We start from the raw sequence: 21,471 nt of genomic DNA on the forward strand, positions 1-21,471 counted from the left end.
TCATTCTGTCCCTCGTTCTGCCTCTCATTCTGCCCCAGCTGCATTGACCTCCTTGGTAACTCATTCCTGCCACAGGGACTTTGCACCTGCTCAAATGCTCTGTTTAGAGTGCTCTTCCTCCAGATCTTCATGTGGCTCCCACTGCCCCCACTTTACTCAGGGTTTCACTTAAAGTCGCCTTCTCAGAGTACCCGTCCCCAGCCATCCCCCCTGGAAGAGCCCCTTGCCCTTCACTTGGCCTCTACCCTGCTTTACCTTCCTTAATTTTTTCAACCCCTGCCTGAAATGACCTCTGTGCATTTATTTGTTGACTGGAAATTATGGGTTGTGTTGATTTTGTCCCATTTGCCGTTGAGCCCGAGTCCCCAACATGATGCCTGGCATACAGTAGGAGATGACAAGGTGTTGCTTAAATTAATGCAGGAGCAGCGGACGACAGCCCCCGCCCGCCAGGCCGGTCAATCTTCCCATCAGGCTGGGCCCTGCTTCTCTGGCCAGGAAGGGTCTCCTCCTTCATCTGCATGGTGTGGAGGGAGGGCGGGACCGTGGGAATGTCTGATGTTCCAGACAAGAGAGAGCTGAGCTAAGAAAATCCCAGGATCCCTCCAGCTCTGAGACTAGGGCTTCCCTTTGAGCCCCTATTCCCTGTCTTGGCATTCTGGGCTTCCATATTACTAACTTTCCCTCCTCAAAAGTCCTTCCTGACAGCTAACCATTGTCCCTCGAGCTGTAGGCTTCTGTCTGTCCAGCTGCAGTGGGAGTGAGGTGAAGCAGGGACCTCCCACACCCTCCACCCACTCTTCCCGGGTGAGGTGTCCCATCCCAATGCTTCCGGCCATTCAGGCCCGGAAATCCTCCCGCTGCGGGAACAAATTGGCCGGGACACTGGGATCGACCCGGCGCTTCCTCCGGCTTCCTGTCCACTTCCCCTCGAGCTCTGGAGCTGAAGCAGGACCTTGGGGATGGGTGCCCCCCAGGGGTCGGCCTGGGTGGAGCCCGTGAGGGGGGCCAAGGAGAAGTCCCAGGTTGGGAGCCGGAGTTCCGAGGTCCCACTGCAGCCCGCTCACCTCACCCTGCCACTCGGCCACACTCCAGGATCCCCAAGACACGACGTGACCATGTCCACTGACCGACCGTCTACCACCATCCCTGGCCTGCACCAGCACCACTGACCCCCCGCCTCCCTCTGGGGCCCTGGGACTGTCCCACCACAGCGTCCTGTTAAAATGCGATCCTATGATCCCAGCAACTTGGGAGGCTAAGACAGGAGGATGACAAACTCCCAGGCCAGCCTGGGCGATTTAGCAAGAGCCTGCTCCCAAATAAAAAATGGCTGGGGATGCGACTCAGTGGTACCCCTGGGCTCAACCCCCAGGACTAGGGGGTGGTGTCAGCTCACACTTGCCGCTGCCCCTCCCCCAAGCCCAAGTTCAAGCCCAGCTTCTCGCTGAGCTCCGCCCCCACCCTCGCCCACCCCTCAGAGGCTTTGCACTTTCTGTTCCCTCTGCTAGAACACTTTTCCTTATAGAACCTCCCAGCCTTCCGCCCACCTTCAGGTCTTCTTTTTAGGGTCTTGCTAAAAAGTCCCCTCCTCGGTGACGCTTTCCTGCCTGGCCATGTCACCAGAAAATAGGACCCTCCTAAAGTCCAGCCTGCACCCCTGCTTAATTCTGCCATTTCCTTGGCCTTCACGGGCTCCTGTGCATTTCAGCTCCCCGATCAACTGTTCCACCATGGCCACACCCACTCCACTAGGCACTAGGCAGGGGTCGGCTTCTCTCCTAGAAGAGTGGGGGAACCCCACTTTTTTAGCAGATATCCAATTTTTTCTTTTTTTTTTTTTTTTGGTGCTGGGGATGGCACCCAGGCCAGTGCTCTACCACGGAGCCACACGATACTTTCCTAAGTGAATGAATGTCACAACAGCCCTCTGTATCTCTAGTCCTCCTGGCTTGGCCTCTGCAGGTATCCCTCCTCTCTGCCCTTATCCTTCCTTGCATTCTGGGCTCCTCAAACTTCTCCAAAGAGTTCCATCCCCCTGCGGCCTCAGGGCCTTTGCACATGAAGTTGCCTCTGCCTGGGCCATCTTCTGTCCCTTATGACCAGGGTGATTCCTACTTAGCCTTCAGACCTCAGTTTGCTTGGGGATCTCTAGAATCCTGTCCCTCTCACCACAGTGACAAAATCCAGATATCAAAACATCCATTTGTATAAACTCTACTTCAATAACTAATTAATTAATTTCTTATTATATGACTTAAAAGATGCTTCCCTTCTGATCTTAGTGGTGAAATCAATTAAATAATAGTGACAACTGAGCTGAAACTGGTCCATTAATCAGCGGCATTAATTATTTAAATAACCAGCCCCTTTAACTGCCTGTATTAACTGATTCCTTCTGATAACTGATACCACTTATTGCATACATTAGTTTAATTAATTGCATTAATGAGCAGTAATTAGAGCCCATTATCCTTTAGTTCCCAGTGCATGTGTAAATCTGAACTTCACCTTCAGGACCTCCATCCCGGGCCTGCAGGGACCCTGGAGGGGAAGGGGCGGGAGACACTGGCCTCCAGCTCCATCCTGGCCCTCCAAGTGGTGGCCTCATCCGGGTGTCCCTGGCACCTCGGGCCTGGCCACACCCCACGGCGGAGTCTTCCCCCTTCTGCCCACCCCTTGTCCCTGTCTCCTGTAGCTGGAGCCCAACCCCCTCATCTGAGGAGTGGGCACACAGTAACCATCTCCCTCAGGCTCACAGGAGACGGAGGGCGCAGGCCTCCCTAGTCCACCTGGGGCCCTCCTGTGCCAGTCCTGGGGGACTGCAGTGTCCTTCCCTCTGGCCCTCACTCACCGTGGCAGACAAGCAACAGCACCTTGGTGCTGAGGGGCCGTGGACAAAGAGAGCAGGTGGAAAGCCCCATTGCTGTGGGACACCGGCCACAGGGCCTTGCACCCTGCTGGAAGGACCTGTTAGCCCAGCCCTGCACACCAGGCAGGGAGGGCCGTTCTCCAAGAGCTTTGATTCCCTGGTGGTGCTGCGCCCTGAGCTGCGAGACTCAGAGGGGACTGCCCGCCAACTCCGTGCTCTCAAAGTCCCACCTTCCAACAGAGAAAGAACACTGAAGCCGGAGGGTGGCCCTGGGGACATGGCTGCTCAGACTAGCACCTGCCAGCCCCAGGCTGGAGCTCCGTGCTGTGCCCTAGCAGGTGGGCTCCCCGAGAAACTGGGAGCTGCCCCGGGTGGAAACGGGGAGAAGCAGGGAGGAGGGGGCCACATTGGAGCCCAGAACCCATGTCAGGAAGAGGCGGTGGGGGGAGTGGGTGGGAGGCCCCCTGGGGCTCTCGAGAAGGCCTTCAGCTGGGGGTGGTACTGTGACCCCAGCAAGTCCCCTCCCTGGCCTCAGTTTCCCCTTCTATAGCAGCAGATCCCATTGGCACTCTCCCTGCCATTACAGGCCTCAATCCTGAGGAGCAAGTGCTGCTCTTGGGCCCAGTTTACAGACGGGGAAGCTGAGGCTCAGAGAGGAAAGGGATTTGCTCGGTTGGATACAGACAGCCCCTTGGTGTCTGAGCTGCCGAGATTCTGACCCCCTCCTCCCCAGTCACCCCACACAGGCCCAGCAGCCTGTGAACAAGGTCCCCTGAGGTTTGGGATGTGGCTGCAGCTGGGGGTGGCGGAGCTGTGGGGGGAAGAGCCCATCCTTCCAAGCAGGCCCAGTTCCCACAGACCAAGGCGTCCGGGGGTCTCGGGGACTGTGAGAAAGTTCCACAGGAAATGAGAGCCAGGAGCAGCTGGGGCCCTTCAGAAGACAAGGACCAGCCGCCTGGAGCCCAAGGAGGCTGCACAGGCTGGGCCAGCAGGACCCCTCCCCCGGTGGGTAATCGCTACCAGATGCCCGGCAGCTGACGTCACTCTGCAGGGCTGAGAGGGTCGCGGGACTCTGGGGAGAGTTGGGAATTCTTGGACCAGGATCAACATTCCGAAAGGAAATGGGGAGGGGCGGGTCCCAGCCCGTTCTTCGTGCCTGGCACCAGAGGGGGGCAAGGGGCAATGCGAGGTGCCCCACTCTCCTTCAGGGTGCCACCTTGTCCCAGTTTCAATTTCTTTCCAAACAGCCCCCTTGAGAGTGGAGGTTGGGGACCTGGGTCTTGGGGGTGGGAATCAAAGGACATTTGGGTGAAGCACAAGACAGGCAGGACTGCAATCAGATCCCTGTGGGGAGAGAGAGGTCCTCTTCAAACAGGAGCCAGGGGCTGGGGGCGTGGCTCAGTGGTAGAGCACTTGCCTAGCAACACACACACACCCACCCACAACAACAACAATAAACAAACACACTAAACACAATGGGGCCTTCCCCTGATCAAGGCCAGACAGTGTCCATCATGCTGAGGCAAAGCTAGGTCCTTGCTGGGGCCTCCCAGGCCCTACATTATTTAAACCCATTTCCTCTGATCTCTCTTCCCACCTCCCCGTCTGTCCCATCTGCTCTGCTCCAGCCATTCTGGTCTCTGCTGTTCCTCAAGTAGGCTTCCACCTCAGGACTTTTGCACATGCTGGTCCCTCATCTCCTTTGTTCAAGCATCACTTTCTCACTGAGACTTTTTTTTCCTGACCAACCTTCCTATATAGCCACCACCAGTTACTTCCCCCAAGACTAATTTCTTTACCTGGTTTTAAATTTTCCTGGTAGCTCTTTTCTCCTCTAGTTGCCCTTATACCTCATCTATCTACTTTACCATCTGTCTCCCCACCCTGGAATGAGGACCCAATGAGGGTGGGTTCTGTCTGCTGTGCTCACTGCTGTCTCTCCAGAGCTAGGACAAGTCTGGGGCATAGTAAATACTAAAATGTACGCAGTAAATATTAAGATGAACGAAATGCCAACTGCACTGAGGGAATGATCTCCAGCATGTTATTAACCTCTTTGGTGTCATCATTTGTAAGGTGACTCTGGGCGCCTTTCCAGGGCATTGTGGAAAGTCATTTGAAATAATGGTAGAAGAAGCTTGGAGAGGACTGGGCTGGAGCTCAGCGGTAGAGCACTCTCGCCTAGCACAGTTGAGGCACTAGGTTCCATCCTCAGCACCACATAAAAATAAATAAAGTAAAGGTATTGTGTCCATCTACAACTAAAAATATTTAAAAAAAAAAAAAGAAAAAGAAAAGGCTTGGAGAGTTTTACTTGCAGGAGTGAAAATGTGGCTGAGCCATTAAGCTTGTGGGCTTAGCAGGGGGTCAGGCCTGGGAGCAAATCTAGGCTCCTGTGTTCAAGCTGCGACTCCAGGAGAATCCTTTCTGCTCTCTAAGCCTCAATCTCCTCACCTGCAAGATGGAGCAATAGAAGTATCCACTTTCAGGGACCCCTTGGGTGCTCGCCCCTTGTAAGCAGGATGGTGATCAACTCTGGTAGGACCCTGGCCTGGCAATTCTTTGCATCGCCCCTTGCCCCCCTCTGGTAGAGGCAATTGGGGACCCCTTCCCCTCTCCAGGCCTCGCTTCCTCTGCTGTAGCAGGGGCTGAAGGAGGGTGCCAGGCTCTCTGGGAAGGCCGCTGGGCTGCGGGGAGCTGAGGGCCCCTCCTCCCCTCTTCCTCCACATCCCTCATGATCTCAGCAGGGAACAGGGCACCAGGAAACTCCTGCTGCCTCACCTCTTCCCCTTCCTTCCTCCAGCCCCAGGTGCACCCTGCCTCCCAGGGGTGGGGGAGGGATAGTCTCCCCAACTCAAGGAGCAGCCACTGGAATGACTCCCTGGGAGGTCCAGGAAGAGGCACCCCATCTTGCTCACTGCCAATTCTCAAATGCCCTCCTCCTCATGCTGTGTGGACCCTCAGAGACCATCTCAGGTCCATGTGGGCTACTGGGGAGCAGGAGGCCTAGGGCAGGGCAATCCAAGGACCCACAGGGAAGGCTGCTGTCCCGTCTCCCTGGCACAAGGCTAAGGTTTGGGGACTCTTAGAGAAATACTCCAACCATCCCTGGTGGGCAGGTGGGACACTAAGTCCCAGAGCACCAGGAAGGAGCTCAATCTGGCCTGCCAACCCCTACCCCAGGACACTTTGGGAGATGGGGGACAAAGTCTCTCCACTTCTTTGGTCAACTCCAGGCCTGATGCCAGAGGCACCTCCAAGATCAGCCAGCCTCTGCCCACAGGGGAGAGAGGTGTGGGCTGGCCTGGGACTTGGCGCTCTCGGTTTCTCAAGACCCTTGTCGGAGCTCTGGCTGGGCCAGGGGAACGTTCCCAGTGGTTAGGGGCACGGGCCCAGAGGTGTGCTCAAACCTGGTGCTGACTCCCACCAGCTGAGAAGCTGACAAGCAAAGCTTTGTGTCCTCATCTACTAAGTGGGGATGACAAGAGTCTCTCTCTGCTGGGACTGTCGTGGGGACAAGACGGGTGGATGCTCGGCCGGCAAGGAGGCAGGGCAGGGGACAGAGTCACACCCAAAGGAAGCTGGCTTAGAAAAATTCTAGATGCTAAACCCACAGCCGGTTTGTCTGCCGCCTCCGGAACGCGGATCTCCCCCTCAGACCACTCCGGTCCCGCGCTGATCCTCCCCGAACCCAGCTCGGTCACTCACCTTCGGGGCCCCAGCGCGGGGCACCTTCTGCCCACTGCGGTCATGTTTGTCCACGGTCGCAGCCTAGAGCCCGGGCACCCCCTCAGTCCGGCGGCTCCCTCCTTTCACAGGCCGCCGAACTGAGGAGCCGAAAGCGGGACTTTGGGGGCGGGGCCTGACCTACAGATCCCGCCCCCGTCACGCCCCTCCTCTGCTCTTTCCCACTCCAGGGATAACGCCTCCCCATTGGCCCCGCCCCTCTGCTCCCTTGCTCCTCCCCGTGCCCGTCCGTCAAGGTCCAGGGCCGGGAAGGCCACGCCTCCCGGAGCACGCCCGCTCCAAGGCCCGCCTCCCCCGCTGATCGCCTCGCAGTCTGGAAAAGCCACGCCCACGGACACGCCCTCCGCCCCGCCTCGCCCCGCCCCACCCGGCTCCCGCGAACCATTCAGCGTCCCGGGTGCGAGGGGCGAGGCTCCCGGCGGAGTCTCAGACTGGGGGGTGCCGGAGAACGCCCCGGGACCTATCCTGCCTTCTTCCCTGATACAGTCATTCTCTTCCACCCCTGAATGGAGCCGAGTTTAGGAGGCAGCCAGGGTTAGTGGAAAGGCATTAGTTTTATTAATTGTAAATAGCATTCCCACTTAGGGAGTGTTTGCAGTGAGCCAGGAACTGTGTTAAGATTTTTCAGGTGTTAGTTTTGAGTCCTCACCACAACCCTACAAGGTGGGTGCTATTGTTGTGCCATGGATCAGATGATAAAGCGAGGCTCAGGGGAACAGACTTTCCAAAGTCAGGCAGCCTAACAGGCAGACATGGATTCACTCAGTTTTACAAGGTCCTGCTCCTACTGAATGGGGGTCTGGACTCAATGACAGCTCAGCACACAAAGACTGTGCTTAGTGTCCCTGGGAAAAGCCATCAAAAAAAAAAAAAAAAAAAAAAAAAGGTCCTGGACCCAGCCCTGGAGTTGGCCAGCTGGCTTTTTTTCTCTTTATTTCCAACAAGCACAGCTCACTGGTGTGACTTGGGAAAAGACTGAAAAGCTAGCGACTCCTTTGGCTGGAGTCAGGGATCTCCAGGGGTCTGAAGCGCAAGGCCCTGGTGTTTTGAAGGTGCTGGGTACAATGAGGTGGAGGAGCACGCAGCCCCTGGAGGCAGGCAAATCCCAGCTCCACGGACCTTGGCTGAGTCTCACTTTCCCAATCTGTACATGGGGCTAATAATAGAATACAGAGTTTTCAGTGTGATAAATGCTTATGAAATAGGAGCTATTATCATATTATTGCTATTTCCATTTTTGCATGAACTCAGCTTCCCTATAACCAAGTTAAGTTGACAAATGGTTTTCTAGACCCAGTGGAGAAATGTCATCATCTAGCAGATCTGAGTGATTCATGCGAGGGGTCCAGGGCAAGGATCCAGCAACAGGATCTTGTGCCCTCCCTGCTGGAGGCTATCAAGGGCTTTGGAGTCAAGTTCACATCCTAGTTTTGCAACTTGAGAGATGTGCAGCCTGACCACGGCATATGACTTCTGCTTCCTGAATCTCAGTTTCCTCATCTGTCATGTGTAAACAGTAACAGTATCTCCTGGTGAGTTTTCTTTTGAGAATCACAGGTGAAGGGTTCAGCACAGTGCTGGGTCTATACTAAACACTTGGTTAATGTGCAGTTTTTCTTTTTAGCACAGATGTTTGTGCAGGGAGGCATATTGGTAGGAGGCTGGAGACACCATCCCTGCAAGTCCACTCTCCCCTGCCCCGGTGGGTACATACCCTTCTGGGTGCACATCCCTGGGAGCTCTCTCCTCTTCTATGTCTGCCATCAGGTCCTCAGGCTTTCTTGTAGCGTCTTCCTCCACTGCTGAAAGGTCAGGTCGCACTGTCGAGGTGCCCTCCAGGGGGGCATCAGCACCCCCTATCACCTCCTTGGGTGCTTCCAAGCCTGGCAAGTCAGGCAGATCTCGAGGTACCAGGTGGGGCTGAGGACCCACCTCCTGGGCCTTCTGCACAATCTTTTGGTTCCGAGTCCTCTTGATGCCAGGACGAGGCATGGTGCCCATGTGGCTATACATGTCACTGGAGCGGGCATAAGCTGGAGGGCTCTTGGGAACTGTCACCATGTCATCCTGGGTGGCTTCAAAGGTGTCAGACTCCAAGTGGGACCGGGCACTGATGGGGGTTGAAGACCGTCTCAAAGTGAAGGACCGAGGGAGGTTGGAGAGACTCCCAAAGCCCTTGAACTTGAAGAACTCTGGCAAGAAAGAAGGGAAGGAAAGGGAAATTAATGGCAATGCCAACAGGAACATAATAACAATAAAAGTACCCAGAGAGGGTCCCAAAGAGTTGGGGGCTTCATTGACACCCCCTCTCATCATTCTTACACTCCCAGAAGTGGGAGACCACGGCAGCTTGGAGTCAGAGCCCTGGACTTGAATCTCTGTCGTTTCGTATTCTGGCTGTGTGACCTTAGGCAATCACTTGTTCTCTCTGATCCCCTTCCTTCACATCAGAAAAATAGGAATTATAGTATCTACCTTCTATGGGTCACACAATGACAGTGAATTCTGTATTTGTGTGTGTGTGTGAGTGTGTGTGTATGTGTGTGTGTGTGTGTGTGTTAGATCAGGGAAGGGAGTGTCCAAGCCAGTCTGTGCTAATGGGGTGAGGTTGAAGGGAAGAGGGGGCGGTCACCAGCGTGAGGGTCCCCTTGTCTGTGGTTTTCTCCTTCCTGTCGGCTGAGCCCATGTTCCTGACTCTGGCGACAGTGCTTGGGTGATACCATCTCCCCATTTCCGCAGGGGTACACAAGCATGTGAGGCCGCTCTCTCCTCCCTGGGCTGTGGGACTGTCCCTCCTCACAGCCACCACTTGACTTCCTTAAGGCCTCCAGATGAGCAAAAAGGAAAAATGCTGGCATTTTCCGCTTTCTAGGCATCCTCCATGCTTCAGATTCTCACACCCACACTGGAAAATGGGTAGGATGCCCCCATTTGACAATGATGGAAACTGAGGCCCAGAGAGGGGAACGGACTTGCCCACAGTCACACAGCAAGGCCCAAGGCTCTGCACTTTGGGCGTGAAAGCTCCGGGGCTTTCTTTCCAGCCTTGCCCACCCCACCTGGTCTCAGCCCACCAGACAGCTCTGCTGTGCCACTGAGGCTGCGCCACTGGCTTTGCCACTGGGCACTAGGGATCTGGAGGGATGGTAGTAGAGGCAGGGAGGGAAACTGAGGCCTGAGTCCAGGACTGGGCTGAGCCTTGCTGGATAGCCAGTGAGGTCCCAGTCAGTCTCTGGCCTCAGAGTTTCCATCTGTGAAATGCAGCCACACAGTCCCTCCCCTCCCCTGCTGCTGTCAGGTCAAAGGAGACAGGGGACAGGAGAGGTCTGCTGGACCTGAAGGCCATCCACCTAGGGAAAGAGACAGAGCAATGGTGGCTGTACCCCTCCCAGCCTGATCCTAGTAGCTCCCAGCCTCCTGGCTGGTGGGACATGGGACAGTGTCCCATGGCACCCCCACCTGCCCCTCCAAGCCCAGTAACTCCCAGTGAGAAGCCAGTGAGAAGCCAAGCCCGGGGCAGGGAGGTCAGAGAGAGCCAGAGATGAGCAGATCAGGGACTGAGAGTCGGGGTAGGGGACACAAAGGCCGAGAGAAAGAAGGGAGCAGAGATGGGCACCAAACTAGCTAGAGCGACAGAGGGAGCCTGCACCGGAGCTGGCGGGAGCGGCGTGGCATCCCTCTGGAGGCAGACAGATGGACACAGAGGAAACAGAAGGAGGCCGTGCTGCAGGGCAGATGTGAGGGAGGCCGGGGCGGAGGGAGGCCGGGGCGGACGGTCAGAGGACAGAGGACAGCACTCACTGAACTTCTTGCTGGTCTTCTTGGGTCCCTCCGTCATCTTGGCGAGCTGCACGGAGCCAGGGCAGCTGGGGTGCCTCCCCCCCCACCCCTTCCCCTTTCTCTCGCCCTCTGGCTGCTTCCTCTGTGTATTTTTAAACCACTGAAACTCCCACAGCCCCACCCTCCCACCCTCTCTGCAGGGGGCGGGGGCTGGGGCCTCCCCAGTCAGATCCCAGCCCCTGAGGGCCGCCTCCTCGCTCTGCAGCAGGGCAGGGGCAGCTGCAAGCCCAAGGGGCCTGGAAGGTCTGGGGAACACGCCACAGGCTCTGGGAATGTAGCCCATTGGGCTGAGGGCCACTGGGGACTTGGCATCCACTGTCAGGGGGTCTGGCCCACAGGCGGGGATGGCAAGGGGACAGGGCTATGCACAGCTCAGGATATTCTAAACCCCGGTGCCCGGGAGACAGCCTGACAGCGACAGACAGGAGACTGCTGTAGCCTGGGTAGTGCCCTGGGCCACCAGGTCCAAGTTCAAGTCTTGGCTGGCCACTCTGTCACCAGTGATCTTCGGCTCACCTCCCTGAGTTGGTTTCCCCTTTGTGAGCAGGGAGGCCTGCAGTGCCCACTACATAGGGTGCCCTGTGGCAAGCAGAGTCTGGCATAGGATCAGCTCCTGCCATGGTCACTTATTTCCAGTCTAGTACACACGGTGGCTTGGTGTACCATACCCATTGGACAAAGATGGAGAAACTGAGGCACAGAGAGGGAGAGGGATTTCCCTAGGTCACACAGCAGGTTGGTGGCACAGGCTGAGTTACGCTTTGCCCTTCAGATTCCTTAACCATGGGATGGTAATTTTTTACTCTACAAACTTCCTCTATGTGTGTGTGTGTGTGCAGAACAGAGATGAGGAAATGCAATCTCCCTCATACAGGGTGTCCGTGTAGACACCTGTAGAGGCTGTGAGCAGATGCTGGGGTTGGGGTGCCACAAAATCAGCAGCTGCAAACTCAGCTCCGTGTGCTAAGTCCGTTCCATCTCTGAAGCCTCAGTCATCAAATCTCTAGAATGGGGACAGTGCAAGGTATGCAGTCAGCCTGCAGAGGCTTGAAATTCTTTTTTATTTTTCCTTTTGATGCTGGGAATGGAACCCAGGGCCCCAAGCATGCCAGGCAAGCGCTCTACCACTGAGTGACAACCCAGCCCAGGTTCAGTATTTTTATCCTAGCCCCCAAGCTGGCCACTGCAGTTGTGAGAGGGAACTAAGGTCACTTGGGGCTCCTCCTACATCCTCCATAAAAATCATGCCCTGCCCCCAAATCAAGTCACCTGGAATTGGAAGCTGCTCATCATCCAGCTGTAGAGTCTGAGGTGCCAAGTTCCGTGCCTGTGGGGGCTCCCCAACCCCCTGGTAGCTGGAAAAAAGTCCTTGGTGGGGGAAGATCTAGGGACTTCTCATGCGGTGAAGAGGACCCCAAGGACCTGAGAAGGAAAGGGACACAGCCCTTGAGACCATCGCAGCAAGGTCCTGTTCACAGATAGGCCTGGACAGACCAGTGATCAAAAGTTCAAGTGAGCTGGGCACGGTGGGGCCTGCCTGTAATCCCAGCGGCTCAGGAGGCTAAGGCAGGAGGATCGCGAGTTCAAAGCCAGCCTCAGCAAAAGTGAGGCGCTAAGCAACTCAGTGAGACCCTGTCTCTAAATAAAACACAAAATAGGGCTGGGGATGTGGCTCAGTGGTTGAGTGCCCCTGAGTTCAATCCCCAGTAGCAAAAAAAAAAAAAAAAAAAAAAGTTCAGGTGAAAGAATGAGGTTTCTGAGCCTAGGACTTGGGGGAGAAGGGGCAACAACTCCAACCCTTGCTCTGAGCACTGAGACCTCCCAGACATGGAGCTGGAACCCTCCACACCATCCACACAACAGACCTGGGAGACAAACTCTGGCCCTGCCCCTGTTTCACAGATGAGGAAACCAAGACTAAGGAGCAGAATCCTGACAGACAACCAGGTGCCCAACTCTCACGCTGCTGCCCCTTCCCATCTCTGGGTTGCCGTCAGAGGGGCCTAAAGCCTGGTGGGGAGCTTCTTAATGGAGGCAGAGGGTAGGTCACTGGCTTCTCCCAGGGATAGTTCCAGTGTGACTTGGGCTAACTGCTGAGCTGTGGCACCAGCCAGTGCTGGCTTCCTGACCTGCTGTGTGTCATACACAAGAGACTTTGCCTTTCTGGGTCTCAGTTTCCTCACCTGTGAAATGGGATGGTCCAGCAGCACCAATAGGTGGGAGAATTCCCTGGCCAGCACACTGTGAGTCTCAGCAACTGGAGGGTGGGTGCCCGAGCTTCACGGGGGTAGGCCTGGCAGACACTGGTGAGCGGGCACATGGTGTGAGACCTGGGAGTCGTGGCCACCGAGAGGCTGTGTTGCTGAGGTAGAGGCGCTTTGTCAGCAAGAGGGCCAGGCCCGCCGTTGGCCGGGGCGCCAGGGCCGTTGCCGGCATCCCCGGGAGAATGAATGGGGCTCAGTGTGGTGGCTCCGCTGAGCTCAGAGCCCCCTTTGTGCTGCCTCAAGTGGCCGTTGGGAGTGCAGCCAGTGACCTGCTGGCGGGTGGCTGTCCCCCAGGCCCTCCTCAGCCTGCACTGGAGGCCAGCCAGGCTGCCCCCCTGCTGCAGCCCTGGACACCGAGGAGCTCGCTCCCTCCAGGCTCTGCCTCTGGGACCCCGCCCCCAGGACACCCTGCTTCCCTGCCCTGGCACGGGCGGGCGGCTGCCTCCTTGAGTCCCTCTAGGGCCAGCTTGAGCCAGGGGCTCCCAGGAACCCTGCTCTGGTTTCAGTTCCCACCTCCCAGCCCCTCATCCCCAACCTGTGACTCAAGCAGGGACAATGCGGGGGGCTTCTGGAGGGGAAGGAGAAGACAAGCCCAGGGAGGGGGCAGGTACTGTCAGGGATGGAGACCTAAGTAACAGGTATCAGTCAGGGCTGGGGTGGCGGCTCAGTGGTGGAGCGCTTGCCTAGCCTGTGTGAGGCCCTGGGTTCGATCCTCAGCACCGCATATAAATAAATCAATAAAGATCCATTGACAATTAAATAATTTTTAAAAAAGGCATGAGCCAACCTGAGTCCTCACCTGCATGACCTTGGGCAAGTCAGGTCACCTGAGCGTCTTTTTTTTCCCCTTCAACAAAATGAGGCAAATACAGCATCTCTCACACGATTCATGGCAGTGAAATAAAATGTTAATACTGGGGGGCACCACTTGCACCTCACTCACTCGTGTCTTTATTTGCATATTCCAAACAGACTTCAGGCTTCCCGAGATGGGGCTGGGCCTCCCCATCCATGTGGCCCTCGTCCTCGGGCCTCTCCTGTAAGTGCTCAGTGGAGGCTTTTCCCTGGTTTGACCTGGTTGCCTGGTATTGGGGGCAGTACAGGACGATGGCGAATGACCCTGGACTTTGAGAGCAAAGAGAACCAGCTTTGAATCCCAGCTTCAGAGCTTCCTGGCTGGGTGGCCTTGGCCAGGCCACTTCACAGCTCAAAGCCTGTTTCCTCTTCTGTCATTTGTGCCCAACCATAGCAACCTCCTAAGAGGGATGTTGTCAAGTGTCAGGGCCAGACCCAGTGAAGCTTGTGGGAGCAAAAGAGCCATGGCTGGAAGGGCCATGGGTGTCACACGGCCATTCTCTGTCCTGTGTCCCCCATGCATTGACTCTACCACAGGCCAAGCCTCCACCCCACGAGCCTGTCTTCCTCGTCCCCTCCACATCCTCACTCCTTCCTGGCTGGGAGAGAAAAAGAGAGGTCCCAAACCAGAGTCAAAAACTCTCAGTAGGGATTCCACCTCTTGGATCCCCTACTTCCTCCGGGAGAAGTCTTTTCTGCTGTTCTTTAATAAACTTCTAATTTCTACTCTGAAAAAAAAAAAAAACTCTCAGTGGCTCCCTTTCCTGCCCTGTGCCTCAGTTTCCCTGTTAGATGGTGGCAGGACCGGAGGCTCTTGAGGTCTGTTCAGCCAGTCAGTCAACAAACATTTACTGAGGACCAGCCTCATACGGGGCCTTGCTGTTCAGCCAGCCCACTGGAAGCAGGCAAAATTCCCCTCCAACCAGCAAAGCAGAAGCCCAGGAGGCTGGGAAGTCACTCATGGCCTCTTGGTCCCCCAGGGTTTGCCAGCCGTGATGATGGGAGGCTCCAGGCCCCGGCAGCTGGGCGGCCTTCCAGCCTGCTCCTGACCCCTTCTGCCTGCCTCCCCTAGCAGCTGCCAAGGGCCTGAGGCCCTGAGGGGAAGTGACTGACAGATGTCAGGGTTCAGGTCAGGGATGCTAGGGTGGAGGTGACAACATCACCGGAAACCTTGCTAGGGCTCCTGCTCACAGGATGTGACTTGGCAGGGGGCTTGTGGAAAACAGGCACCGGGCCCCAGTCTGAAAGTCCGGTAGTGGAAGCCACATGAGCCCAGGACAGGTCCCCCAAAGCCATTGTCCCCTTCCACATCTTACATTGGCACCCATGTCCTGAGGCTCCGCTCTGGCTCCACCCCTAGCTCAGATGGGTGGGACCCTGATATGGGGAACATGTGGGGTTTGTGCCAGACTGACCTGGTTCAAATGCCAGTATGGCCACTGTGATGTCAGCTCTGAGACTCAGGGTCCTTATGTGCACAGTGGAGGTGAGAGCGGGGCCTGCCTCACACAGGTCAGTGACAACTGAGATAATTCCCACAGAGCATTAAGTGTAGAGCTTGGACCATTTACTTTCCCTCAACAAATTGTAGTTACAGCAATTATTATTTTTCTCCCTCCCTACCCCTGATTTAGCCAATCCTCCGCCTGCTTCTAATAAGTAATATACTTGTAAAGTGTGGCCCCACTGCCCCAAAACCTCCACACTGCCCAGCTTCTTGGTCTAATCCTCAAGACTCTCCTTGGCAGAGGGATAGGTCACCTTTCCCCAGAACAGGACCTAGTGGGACATCAGGGTCATCTCCTCCCAGGAGGAGGCTTTCAGGTCAAGCCGCAGGGATAAGAGCTTGGAGCAATGGGGAGGGCTTCATGGAGGAAGGCAGGTGGCGGGTGGGGTGAGATCCAGGGAGCACTGCCCTGAAGGCAGGTGGGCTTGGGAAGCTGGGAAACAGTAGGGAGACTGTGGAGCTGGAGCCTGCCAAAGTGAATTGGAAAGAGCAAGGGTCACACTCAGGGTTTTCCTAAAGACAGTAGAAGATTTCAGAAAGATTTGGCCCTAGCTGTGCAAGGATCAGACGGAAAGGCCAGACTGGAGGGCCAGGACTCAGGCTCCCTCCACAATAGGCTGGAGAGGAAGGAACAGATTGAAGGGATGAGGCAGAGGAGACAGAAAGGACAGCTTCGCTGGGCTGCTCTGTGGGGAAGAGCTGAAGGAAGGATCAGGGGGCTCCTGGAGCCAGGAAGATTCTGGAGAAGGGACAGGAGGACGGGCGCAGAGTAAGTGGTGGACATGGTGCTTGCAGAAGGACAGTATGCCTCCAACAACCCCACTGCTGTCCTCTGGTCAGACTATAAATAGGGTGGGTGATGAGAGTCTTGATCATATATTAGACCAGCTTCATCACTGTGACCTTGGGCAAATGACCTCCCCTTTCTGAGCCTCAATGTCCTCTTCTGTAAAACGGGTTGGCGGTCCCGACTGGATTCAGGATTCTGCAGGAACGCTGAGCACACAGGGAGTGCTGCACCTGTTAGCCATTTTCGCGATTGCTGACTCGTGCTAGACCAGCTCTGGCGCAGTTGGGCGGAGGCGGGGTTCTCATGGGTCCTGTCCCTGCCTCCCAGAGAACCGAGGGTCCAGGGTTAGAAGGCCCTGGTGTTGCTCGCTCGCTGCCTCCAGTGTCGCCGCGCCCCCTGGCGGCCATCGGTTGCCATGTCAACGGCGGGTGGTGGGGGCCGGTGGAGGCGGCGGCTGGGGCTGTTCTCTCCTCCCAGGGCCGGAGGCCGCTCCCTCTGCGCCTCTTGCCTTCGCCTCTGGGGGGACATACCCAGCCAGGAAGGAAGGGGCTCCGCGCAGCAGCGGGCCTGTGGGGGTAAACTGAGGCACGCGGCAGGGCGCCCCACAACCAGGTGTCGAGCGCGGGGCCCCACCTCCGAAGGCGGAGGAGGGGCCGCGGGCGGTGACGCGCCGAGGGCGGCCGGCGGGCAGCGAGCGGGCGGGCGGGCGGCAGGAGCGGCGGCGGCGGCAGGTGCGGCCGCGGAGGGTGGGAGGGAGGCGGGAGGGGGCGGGCAGAGGGGGAGGGGAGGGCGAGGTCGGGGCGCCTCCCCCTTTATAACGCGCCCCCTCCTGGGCTCTCCGGCCTCCTCCTCGTCCGCGCTTCCCGTATCGCCCCCTCGCCCGGCCGCCCCGGGCCCGGGCCCGGCCAGGGAGCCCCCCAGGCCGCGGCTCGGGGGCCACCCCCCCTCGTCCGCCGCCCCGCGCAGCTCCGCGGAGGCGGCGCCGTCGGAGGAGGAGGAGCAGGGCACTGCGGCTGGCCCCGGATCGGGCGCCAGAGCGGCAGCAGCTTCGGCAGCAAGCGCGGCCCGGGCCGATGCAGCGGGACGCACCGCCCAGAGCCCCAGCCCCAGCGCCCCGGCTCCCCGGGCCCCCGATCGGGGCCGCCGCCAGTAGTGGCGGCGGCGGCGGAGGCGGGGGCAGCGGCGGTGGCGGAGGCGCCTCTGCAGCTCCGGCTCCCCCTGGCCTCCCGGGAACTACAAGTCCCAGGGGGCCTGGCGGCGGGCGGCGGGCGGAAGAGGCGGGGTCGGCACCGCGAGGCCGGAAGTGGCCGTGGAGGCGGAAGTGGCGCGGCCGCGGCGGGGCCTGGAGCGCGGCGGCTGGACCTGGAGCGGCGGCGGCTGCGGCTGGGGGCGGTGGCAGCGCTCTGGAGGCGGCCATGGCAAAGCAGTACGACTCGGTGGAGTGCCCCTTTTGCGATGAAGTGACCAAATATGAGAAGCTTGCCAAGATCGGCCAAGGCACCTTTGGGTAAGGCTGGGCCTGGAGAGGCCGGAAGCCCTAAACCTGCACCTATGGGGTCCTACTTCGGGGCCCCAGGACCCGGCACGAGGAGGTAGGGAAGCCGCGGAATCCTGGGGCTGTTCCTTGGTTGCGCTAGGCCGCGCCGCAGCCCACCCCGACCCGACGGAGTCGGCTGGCGGGGAGGAGCCCGAGGCCGGGGTTGGGGGCGGGGAGGGGTTGCAAAGAGGCGCTCTAGAGGGGAGCGGGATCTCTCCGAGAGATGCATCGGTGAAAGAAGGGCTCGAGGAAAGGGCGCAGAGGCTCAGGGAGAGACCAAAGGTACCGAGTGGTGAAGTAGCCGCGTGCCAGCCCAGCCCCGCCAGGGAGTTTCATCTTTCCTGCAGCCCCCTCCTCTCGTAGGGGAGGGGCGGGCCCCCGCAGAATCGCCTGATGAGCTCTCTTGGGTCTCCCTCCCCGCCTGCAGGGAGGTGTTCAAGGCCAAGCACCGCAAGACCGGCAAGAAGGTGGCTCTGAAGAAAGTGCTGATGGAAAACGAGAAGGAGGGGGTGAGTAAGGATCTGGTGAGCAGGCCTGCCAACTGCCAGACCTCTGGGTTGGGTATCCATCCTAGTGCTTCCAGGAGACTCGGTTGAGACTCGGTTTATACCTAGTAGTTTTGGAAATGTCCATATTGCAGGGAATTTGGCCTCTCAACGAAATAAATTCAAATGTTCTGAAGCATTTGATGTTTCAATTTTAAGCAAATACGGTTGGGGCCAAGAGGGGGAGCTCATGCTTGCGTGGTGTGTATGTCCGTTTTGTAAGTTAGGAAACCTTGAAACATCTTTTCCTTAGCATTTAATATTGTTTGATGTAAAAGGAAAATATAAGTACAGCTTTTTAGATACCTACTTTTTAGAAAGAAATTTTATAGTCTTACCGACAAGTGTAGAGCTAAAGTTTGAAGGTTGAAACGATGGACATTTAGTGACTGTAAAGCCTCAGTTTGTTGCCTTGAATTGTCTCCTGGTGTGCATAGTGTTATTATACTTGTTTTACATATCAGATATCTGAGACAACTGATTTCAGAACGCATAGTGTTACTCCCAGCCTGTGTCCCTTAGTGTAGACCTTGAGGCCAGTTCTTTTGGTCTGTAGCACTCGCTCTTGACCACTTCCTCCTCTTCTCCTACCCAGTTCCCCATCACAGCCTTACGGGAGATCAAGATTCTCCAACTTTTAAAACATGAGAATGTGGTCAACTTGATTGAGATTTGTCGAACCAAAGGTAAGTTGTTTGGAGACTGTGAGAAAATGAGGCTTCGACTTCTAGGGATTTGGGCCTAAACTAGGTTCAGACATATCGTGCTTTGTTCTCTGGTCCTCTTTCTTTGGAGTGATGCTTCCCCAGGGCCTGCCACAGCACCCAAACAGAGAAGGCACACAGAAAGTGTCTGACCATCAAAGGAGCATGTTAATGAGTGCTTCAGAGGGCATGGGTGCCTGTGGGTTGGAAGGGGTGGGAGCTGGTGGCAGGAGAGTGAGTTGGGTACAGATTTTTTACTTTTTTTTCCTTCCTGCCCTTTCTGCCTCAGCTTCCCCCTATAACCGCTGCAAGGGCAGTATATACCTGGTGTTCGACTTCTGTGAGCATGACCTTGCTGGGTTGCTAAGCAATGTCCTAGTCAAGTTTACACTATCAGAGATCAAGAGGGTGATGCAGATGCTGCTCAATGGCCTCTACTATATCCACAGGAACAAGGTGGGCACCAGAGGTGGGAGGAGAGACCGAGGCATAAGCTGACCACGTTGCTGTGTGGGTGTGACTGAAGGACCTTCACTCTCATCCTCCTTCCAGATCCTGCACAGGGATATGAAAGCTGCCAATGTGCTCATTACCCGAGATGGGGTCCTGAAGCTGGCAGACTTTGGGTTGGCTCGGGCTTTCAGTCTGGCCAAGAACAGCCAGCCCAACCGCTATACCAACCGTGTGGTGACGCTCTGGTACCGGCCTCCGGAGCTGTTGCTCGGTGAGAATTCCCGAGCGGGCAGGGGGGCAGGGGCCGGGCACCTACCCGGCACAGCCCCTTACTGCCAGGGCTTCTTGAGCCACCGGCCCTGGGGCATCGAGTCTCAGGAGGCCCTTGGGCTCAACGGGCCCTCCTGGTACGCTCTTCTTCCCAGGGGAGCGGGACTACGGCCCGCCCATTGACCTGTGGGGTGCTGGGTGCATCATGGCAGAGATGTGGACCCGCAGCCCTATCATGCAGGGCAACACGGAGCAGCACCAGCTTGCCCTCATCAGCCAGCTCTGTGGTTCCATCACCCCTGAGGTTTGTGGCTAAGCTGAATGGGCCCCTGGTACCTGTGGGGTGGGGAGATCCAGGTCTCCTTGGCAGAGGAACTGGGGAGTGGGATCAGGAAAGCTCTTCTCCAGAGAGTGGCTGGTGGAGGGCTGGGGCCTGCTCTGCAGAGCCTTCCTCTGCCAAGGCGTTTGAGTTAGTGCTGGGTTTTTGTTTTTGTTTTGTTTTCTCTGAAAAACAGAAGTATGCCCATGTTAGGGTTGGCACAGGTATTTCAGATGACTTGTGCCAAAGGGCCAGGCCCTTGGTGTGTGCCACATCCTTGGTGGCACTGCTGCCTTCATCTTGGAGGGCTCCAGTTCTCCCTCAAAGGTTATCTGGGAGTGTCTGGGTTGTTTTGCCCCCGAACCCTGCCCCTGACCCCACTCCGTCCTTTCTCAACTCCTGCCCCCCAGGTGTGGCCAAATGTAGACAAATATGAGCTGTTTGAGAAGCTGGAGCTGGTCAAGGGCCAGAAGCGGAAGGTGAAGGACAGGCTGAAGGCCTACGTCCGGGACCCCTATGCGCTGGACCTCATCGATAAGCTGCTGGTTCTGGATCCCGCACAGCGCATCGACAGCGACGACGCCCTCAACCATGACTTCTTCTGGTCCGACCCCATGCCCTCAGACCTCAAGGGCATGCTGTCCACCCACCTGACGTCTATGTTTGAATACCTGGCGCCACCACGCCGGAAGGGCAGCCAGATCACCCAGCAGTCCACCAATCAGAGCCGCAATCCCGCCACCACCAACCAGACGGAGTTTGAGCGCGTCTTCTGAGGGCGGGGCCGCTGTTTTCTTTTTTCTCTGCTTTATGACTCGCGTGGTGGAGATGATGGGCATTTGAGGTTGTTTTCTCTAGCGCACATTTTATTTAGTCTCCACCCTGGGTACTGGGAACAACCAGCGAGTGGACTGGAGGGCTTCTTGCCAAAGGGCAAGGCGGGCACAGGGGCTGCCTGATTGCCTTGCCCTGTTCTGGATTTCTGGATGGTGCTGGGAGGGTCTCCCATGTACCCCAAGACAGGAAGTGGGGCCAGTGAGCCTCGAATGGTGACTTTCTAAGAGCTCCCAGCATGGTGGGAGGAGGGGACAGTCTCTCACATCCCCAGCCCTCCTCTTGGGATGAGAAACTGGCGAGGGGAACGGAGCTGCCTCGGGAACAGCCTGCTCTTGGCCTGGCCCTCGGGGCACTGAGGGCAGCAAAAACTCTTGGTTTCTTCAGTAGGAGAATTTTATCGTGTTTCTTTGTTGAGTTGTTCAGAGACATTCCTGGATGCAGGCCGATCAGTTACAATTAAAAGTTGACCCTTCTTTTTTTTTTTCCAGTAAGTGGCGTGTGTTTTCTGCATTCAGACCCTTGGCTGGCCCAGCGGTTAGGGTTTGATTTGTCAAGTTGCTGAAAGTCTTGACTCTGTTATTTGTCCCCATTCATGTCTCCTCATATAGTCACGGAGGATTTGGGCCTTGCCATTTCCTTCCTGGGTGCCTCCTAGACTGTGTAGTCAGGTACCTAAGGGCACGCACCATGGGCCCCCTGCTCCTCTGCTGGGTGCTGGAGGGAGGAGCCCTGGTGAGGGTCTCCTGGGAGCCACATCTGCAATGGTGATCAGAGACCCATCTGTGGCAGGTGACGGGTACGTTCAGACTGACCCAGGAACACAGGGCTGCAGGAGGATCTGGAACGACCATTAGGTCTGTAACTTGCAGAGGTTCTTTGCACTGCTGGGTGAAGGAGGGCTCAGAGAAAGTGACCCGGGGTGAAAGGATCA

General features: G+C 57.0%; 2 protein-coding genes across 4 annotated transcripts in view; one reads left to right on the forward strand and one right to left on the reverse strand.

Annotated features, from left to right (window-relative positions):
• The window catches only part of Sh2d3c (SH2 domain containing 3C), a 29,073-nt gene extending 18,537 nt beyond the window's left edge, over positions 1 to 10,536 (reverse strand). For 2 of the 3 annotated variants that reach the window (XM_046451593.2, XM_046451595.2), the window contains exons 1-2: positions 10,421 to 10,536; positions 8,334 to 8,811 (exon numbers count right to left, since the gene is read on the reverse strand). In XM_046451593.2, coding sequence (XP_046307549.1) covers positions 8,334 to 8,811; positions 10,421 to 10,457 — 515 coding nt within the window. In that variant the 5' untranslated portion in view covers positions 10,458 to 10,536. Of the gene's footprint in view, positions 1 to 6,580; positions 6,733 to 8,333; positions 8,812 to 10,420 lie in introns of those variants that run through there. The other variant, XM_046451596.2, reaches the window with a different exon arrangement.
• Positions 10,537 to 16,691: 6,155 nt separating this feature from the next.
• Cdk9 (cyclin dependent kinase 9) lies at positions 16,692 to 21,031 on the forward strand. Its single transcript, XM_046451941.2, has 7 exons — positions 16,692 to 17,382; positions 17,840 to 17,921; positions 18,553 to 18,643; positions 18,951 to 19,117; positions 19,214 to 19,385; positions 19,540 to 19,688; positions 20,114 to 21,031. Exons 1-7 carry the CDS (start codon positions 16,949 to 16,951, stop codon positions 20,477 to 20,479), a joined length of 1,461 nt encoding a protein of 486 aa, XP_046307897.1. The 5' UTR covers positions 16,692 to 16,948; the 3' UTR covers positions 20,480 to 21,031.
• The last annotated feature ends 440 nt before the right edge of the window (positions 21,032 to 21,471 follow it).

The sequence above is a fragment of the Marmota monax genome, unplaced genomic scaffold (genome assembly GCF_021218885.2).
Source record: "Marmota monax isolate L192 unplaced genomic scaffold, Marmota_monax_Labrador192_F-V1.1 WCK01_AAM20220418_F8-fsc00020, whole genome shotgun sequence".
Taxonomy (NCBI): domain Eukaryota; kingdom Metazoa; phylum Chordata; class Mammalia; order Rodentia; family Sciuridae; genus Marmota; species Marmota monax.

Excerpts from the sequence above, each read along its gene's own strand:
- Cdk9 (XM_046451941.2), top strand. The coding sequence starts at position 16,949 with ATGCAGCGGGACGCACCGCCCAGAGCCCCAGCCCCAGCGCCCCGGCTC. Across the intron at positions 19,118-19,213 it reads ACTATATCCACAGGAACAAG|ATCCTGCACAGGGATATGAA; the intron begins GTGGGCACCAGA and ends TCCTCCTTCCAG. Across the intron at positions 19,386-19,539 it reads GCCTCCGGAGCTGTTGCTCG|GGGAGCGGGACTACGGCCCG; the intron begins GTGAGAATTCCC and ends TCTTCTTCCCAG.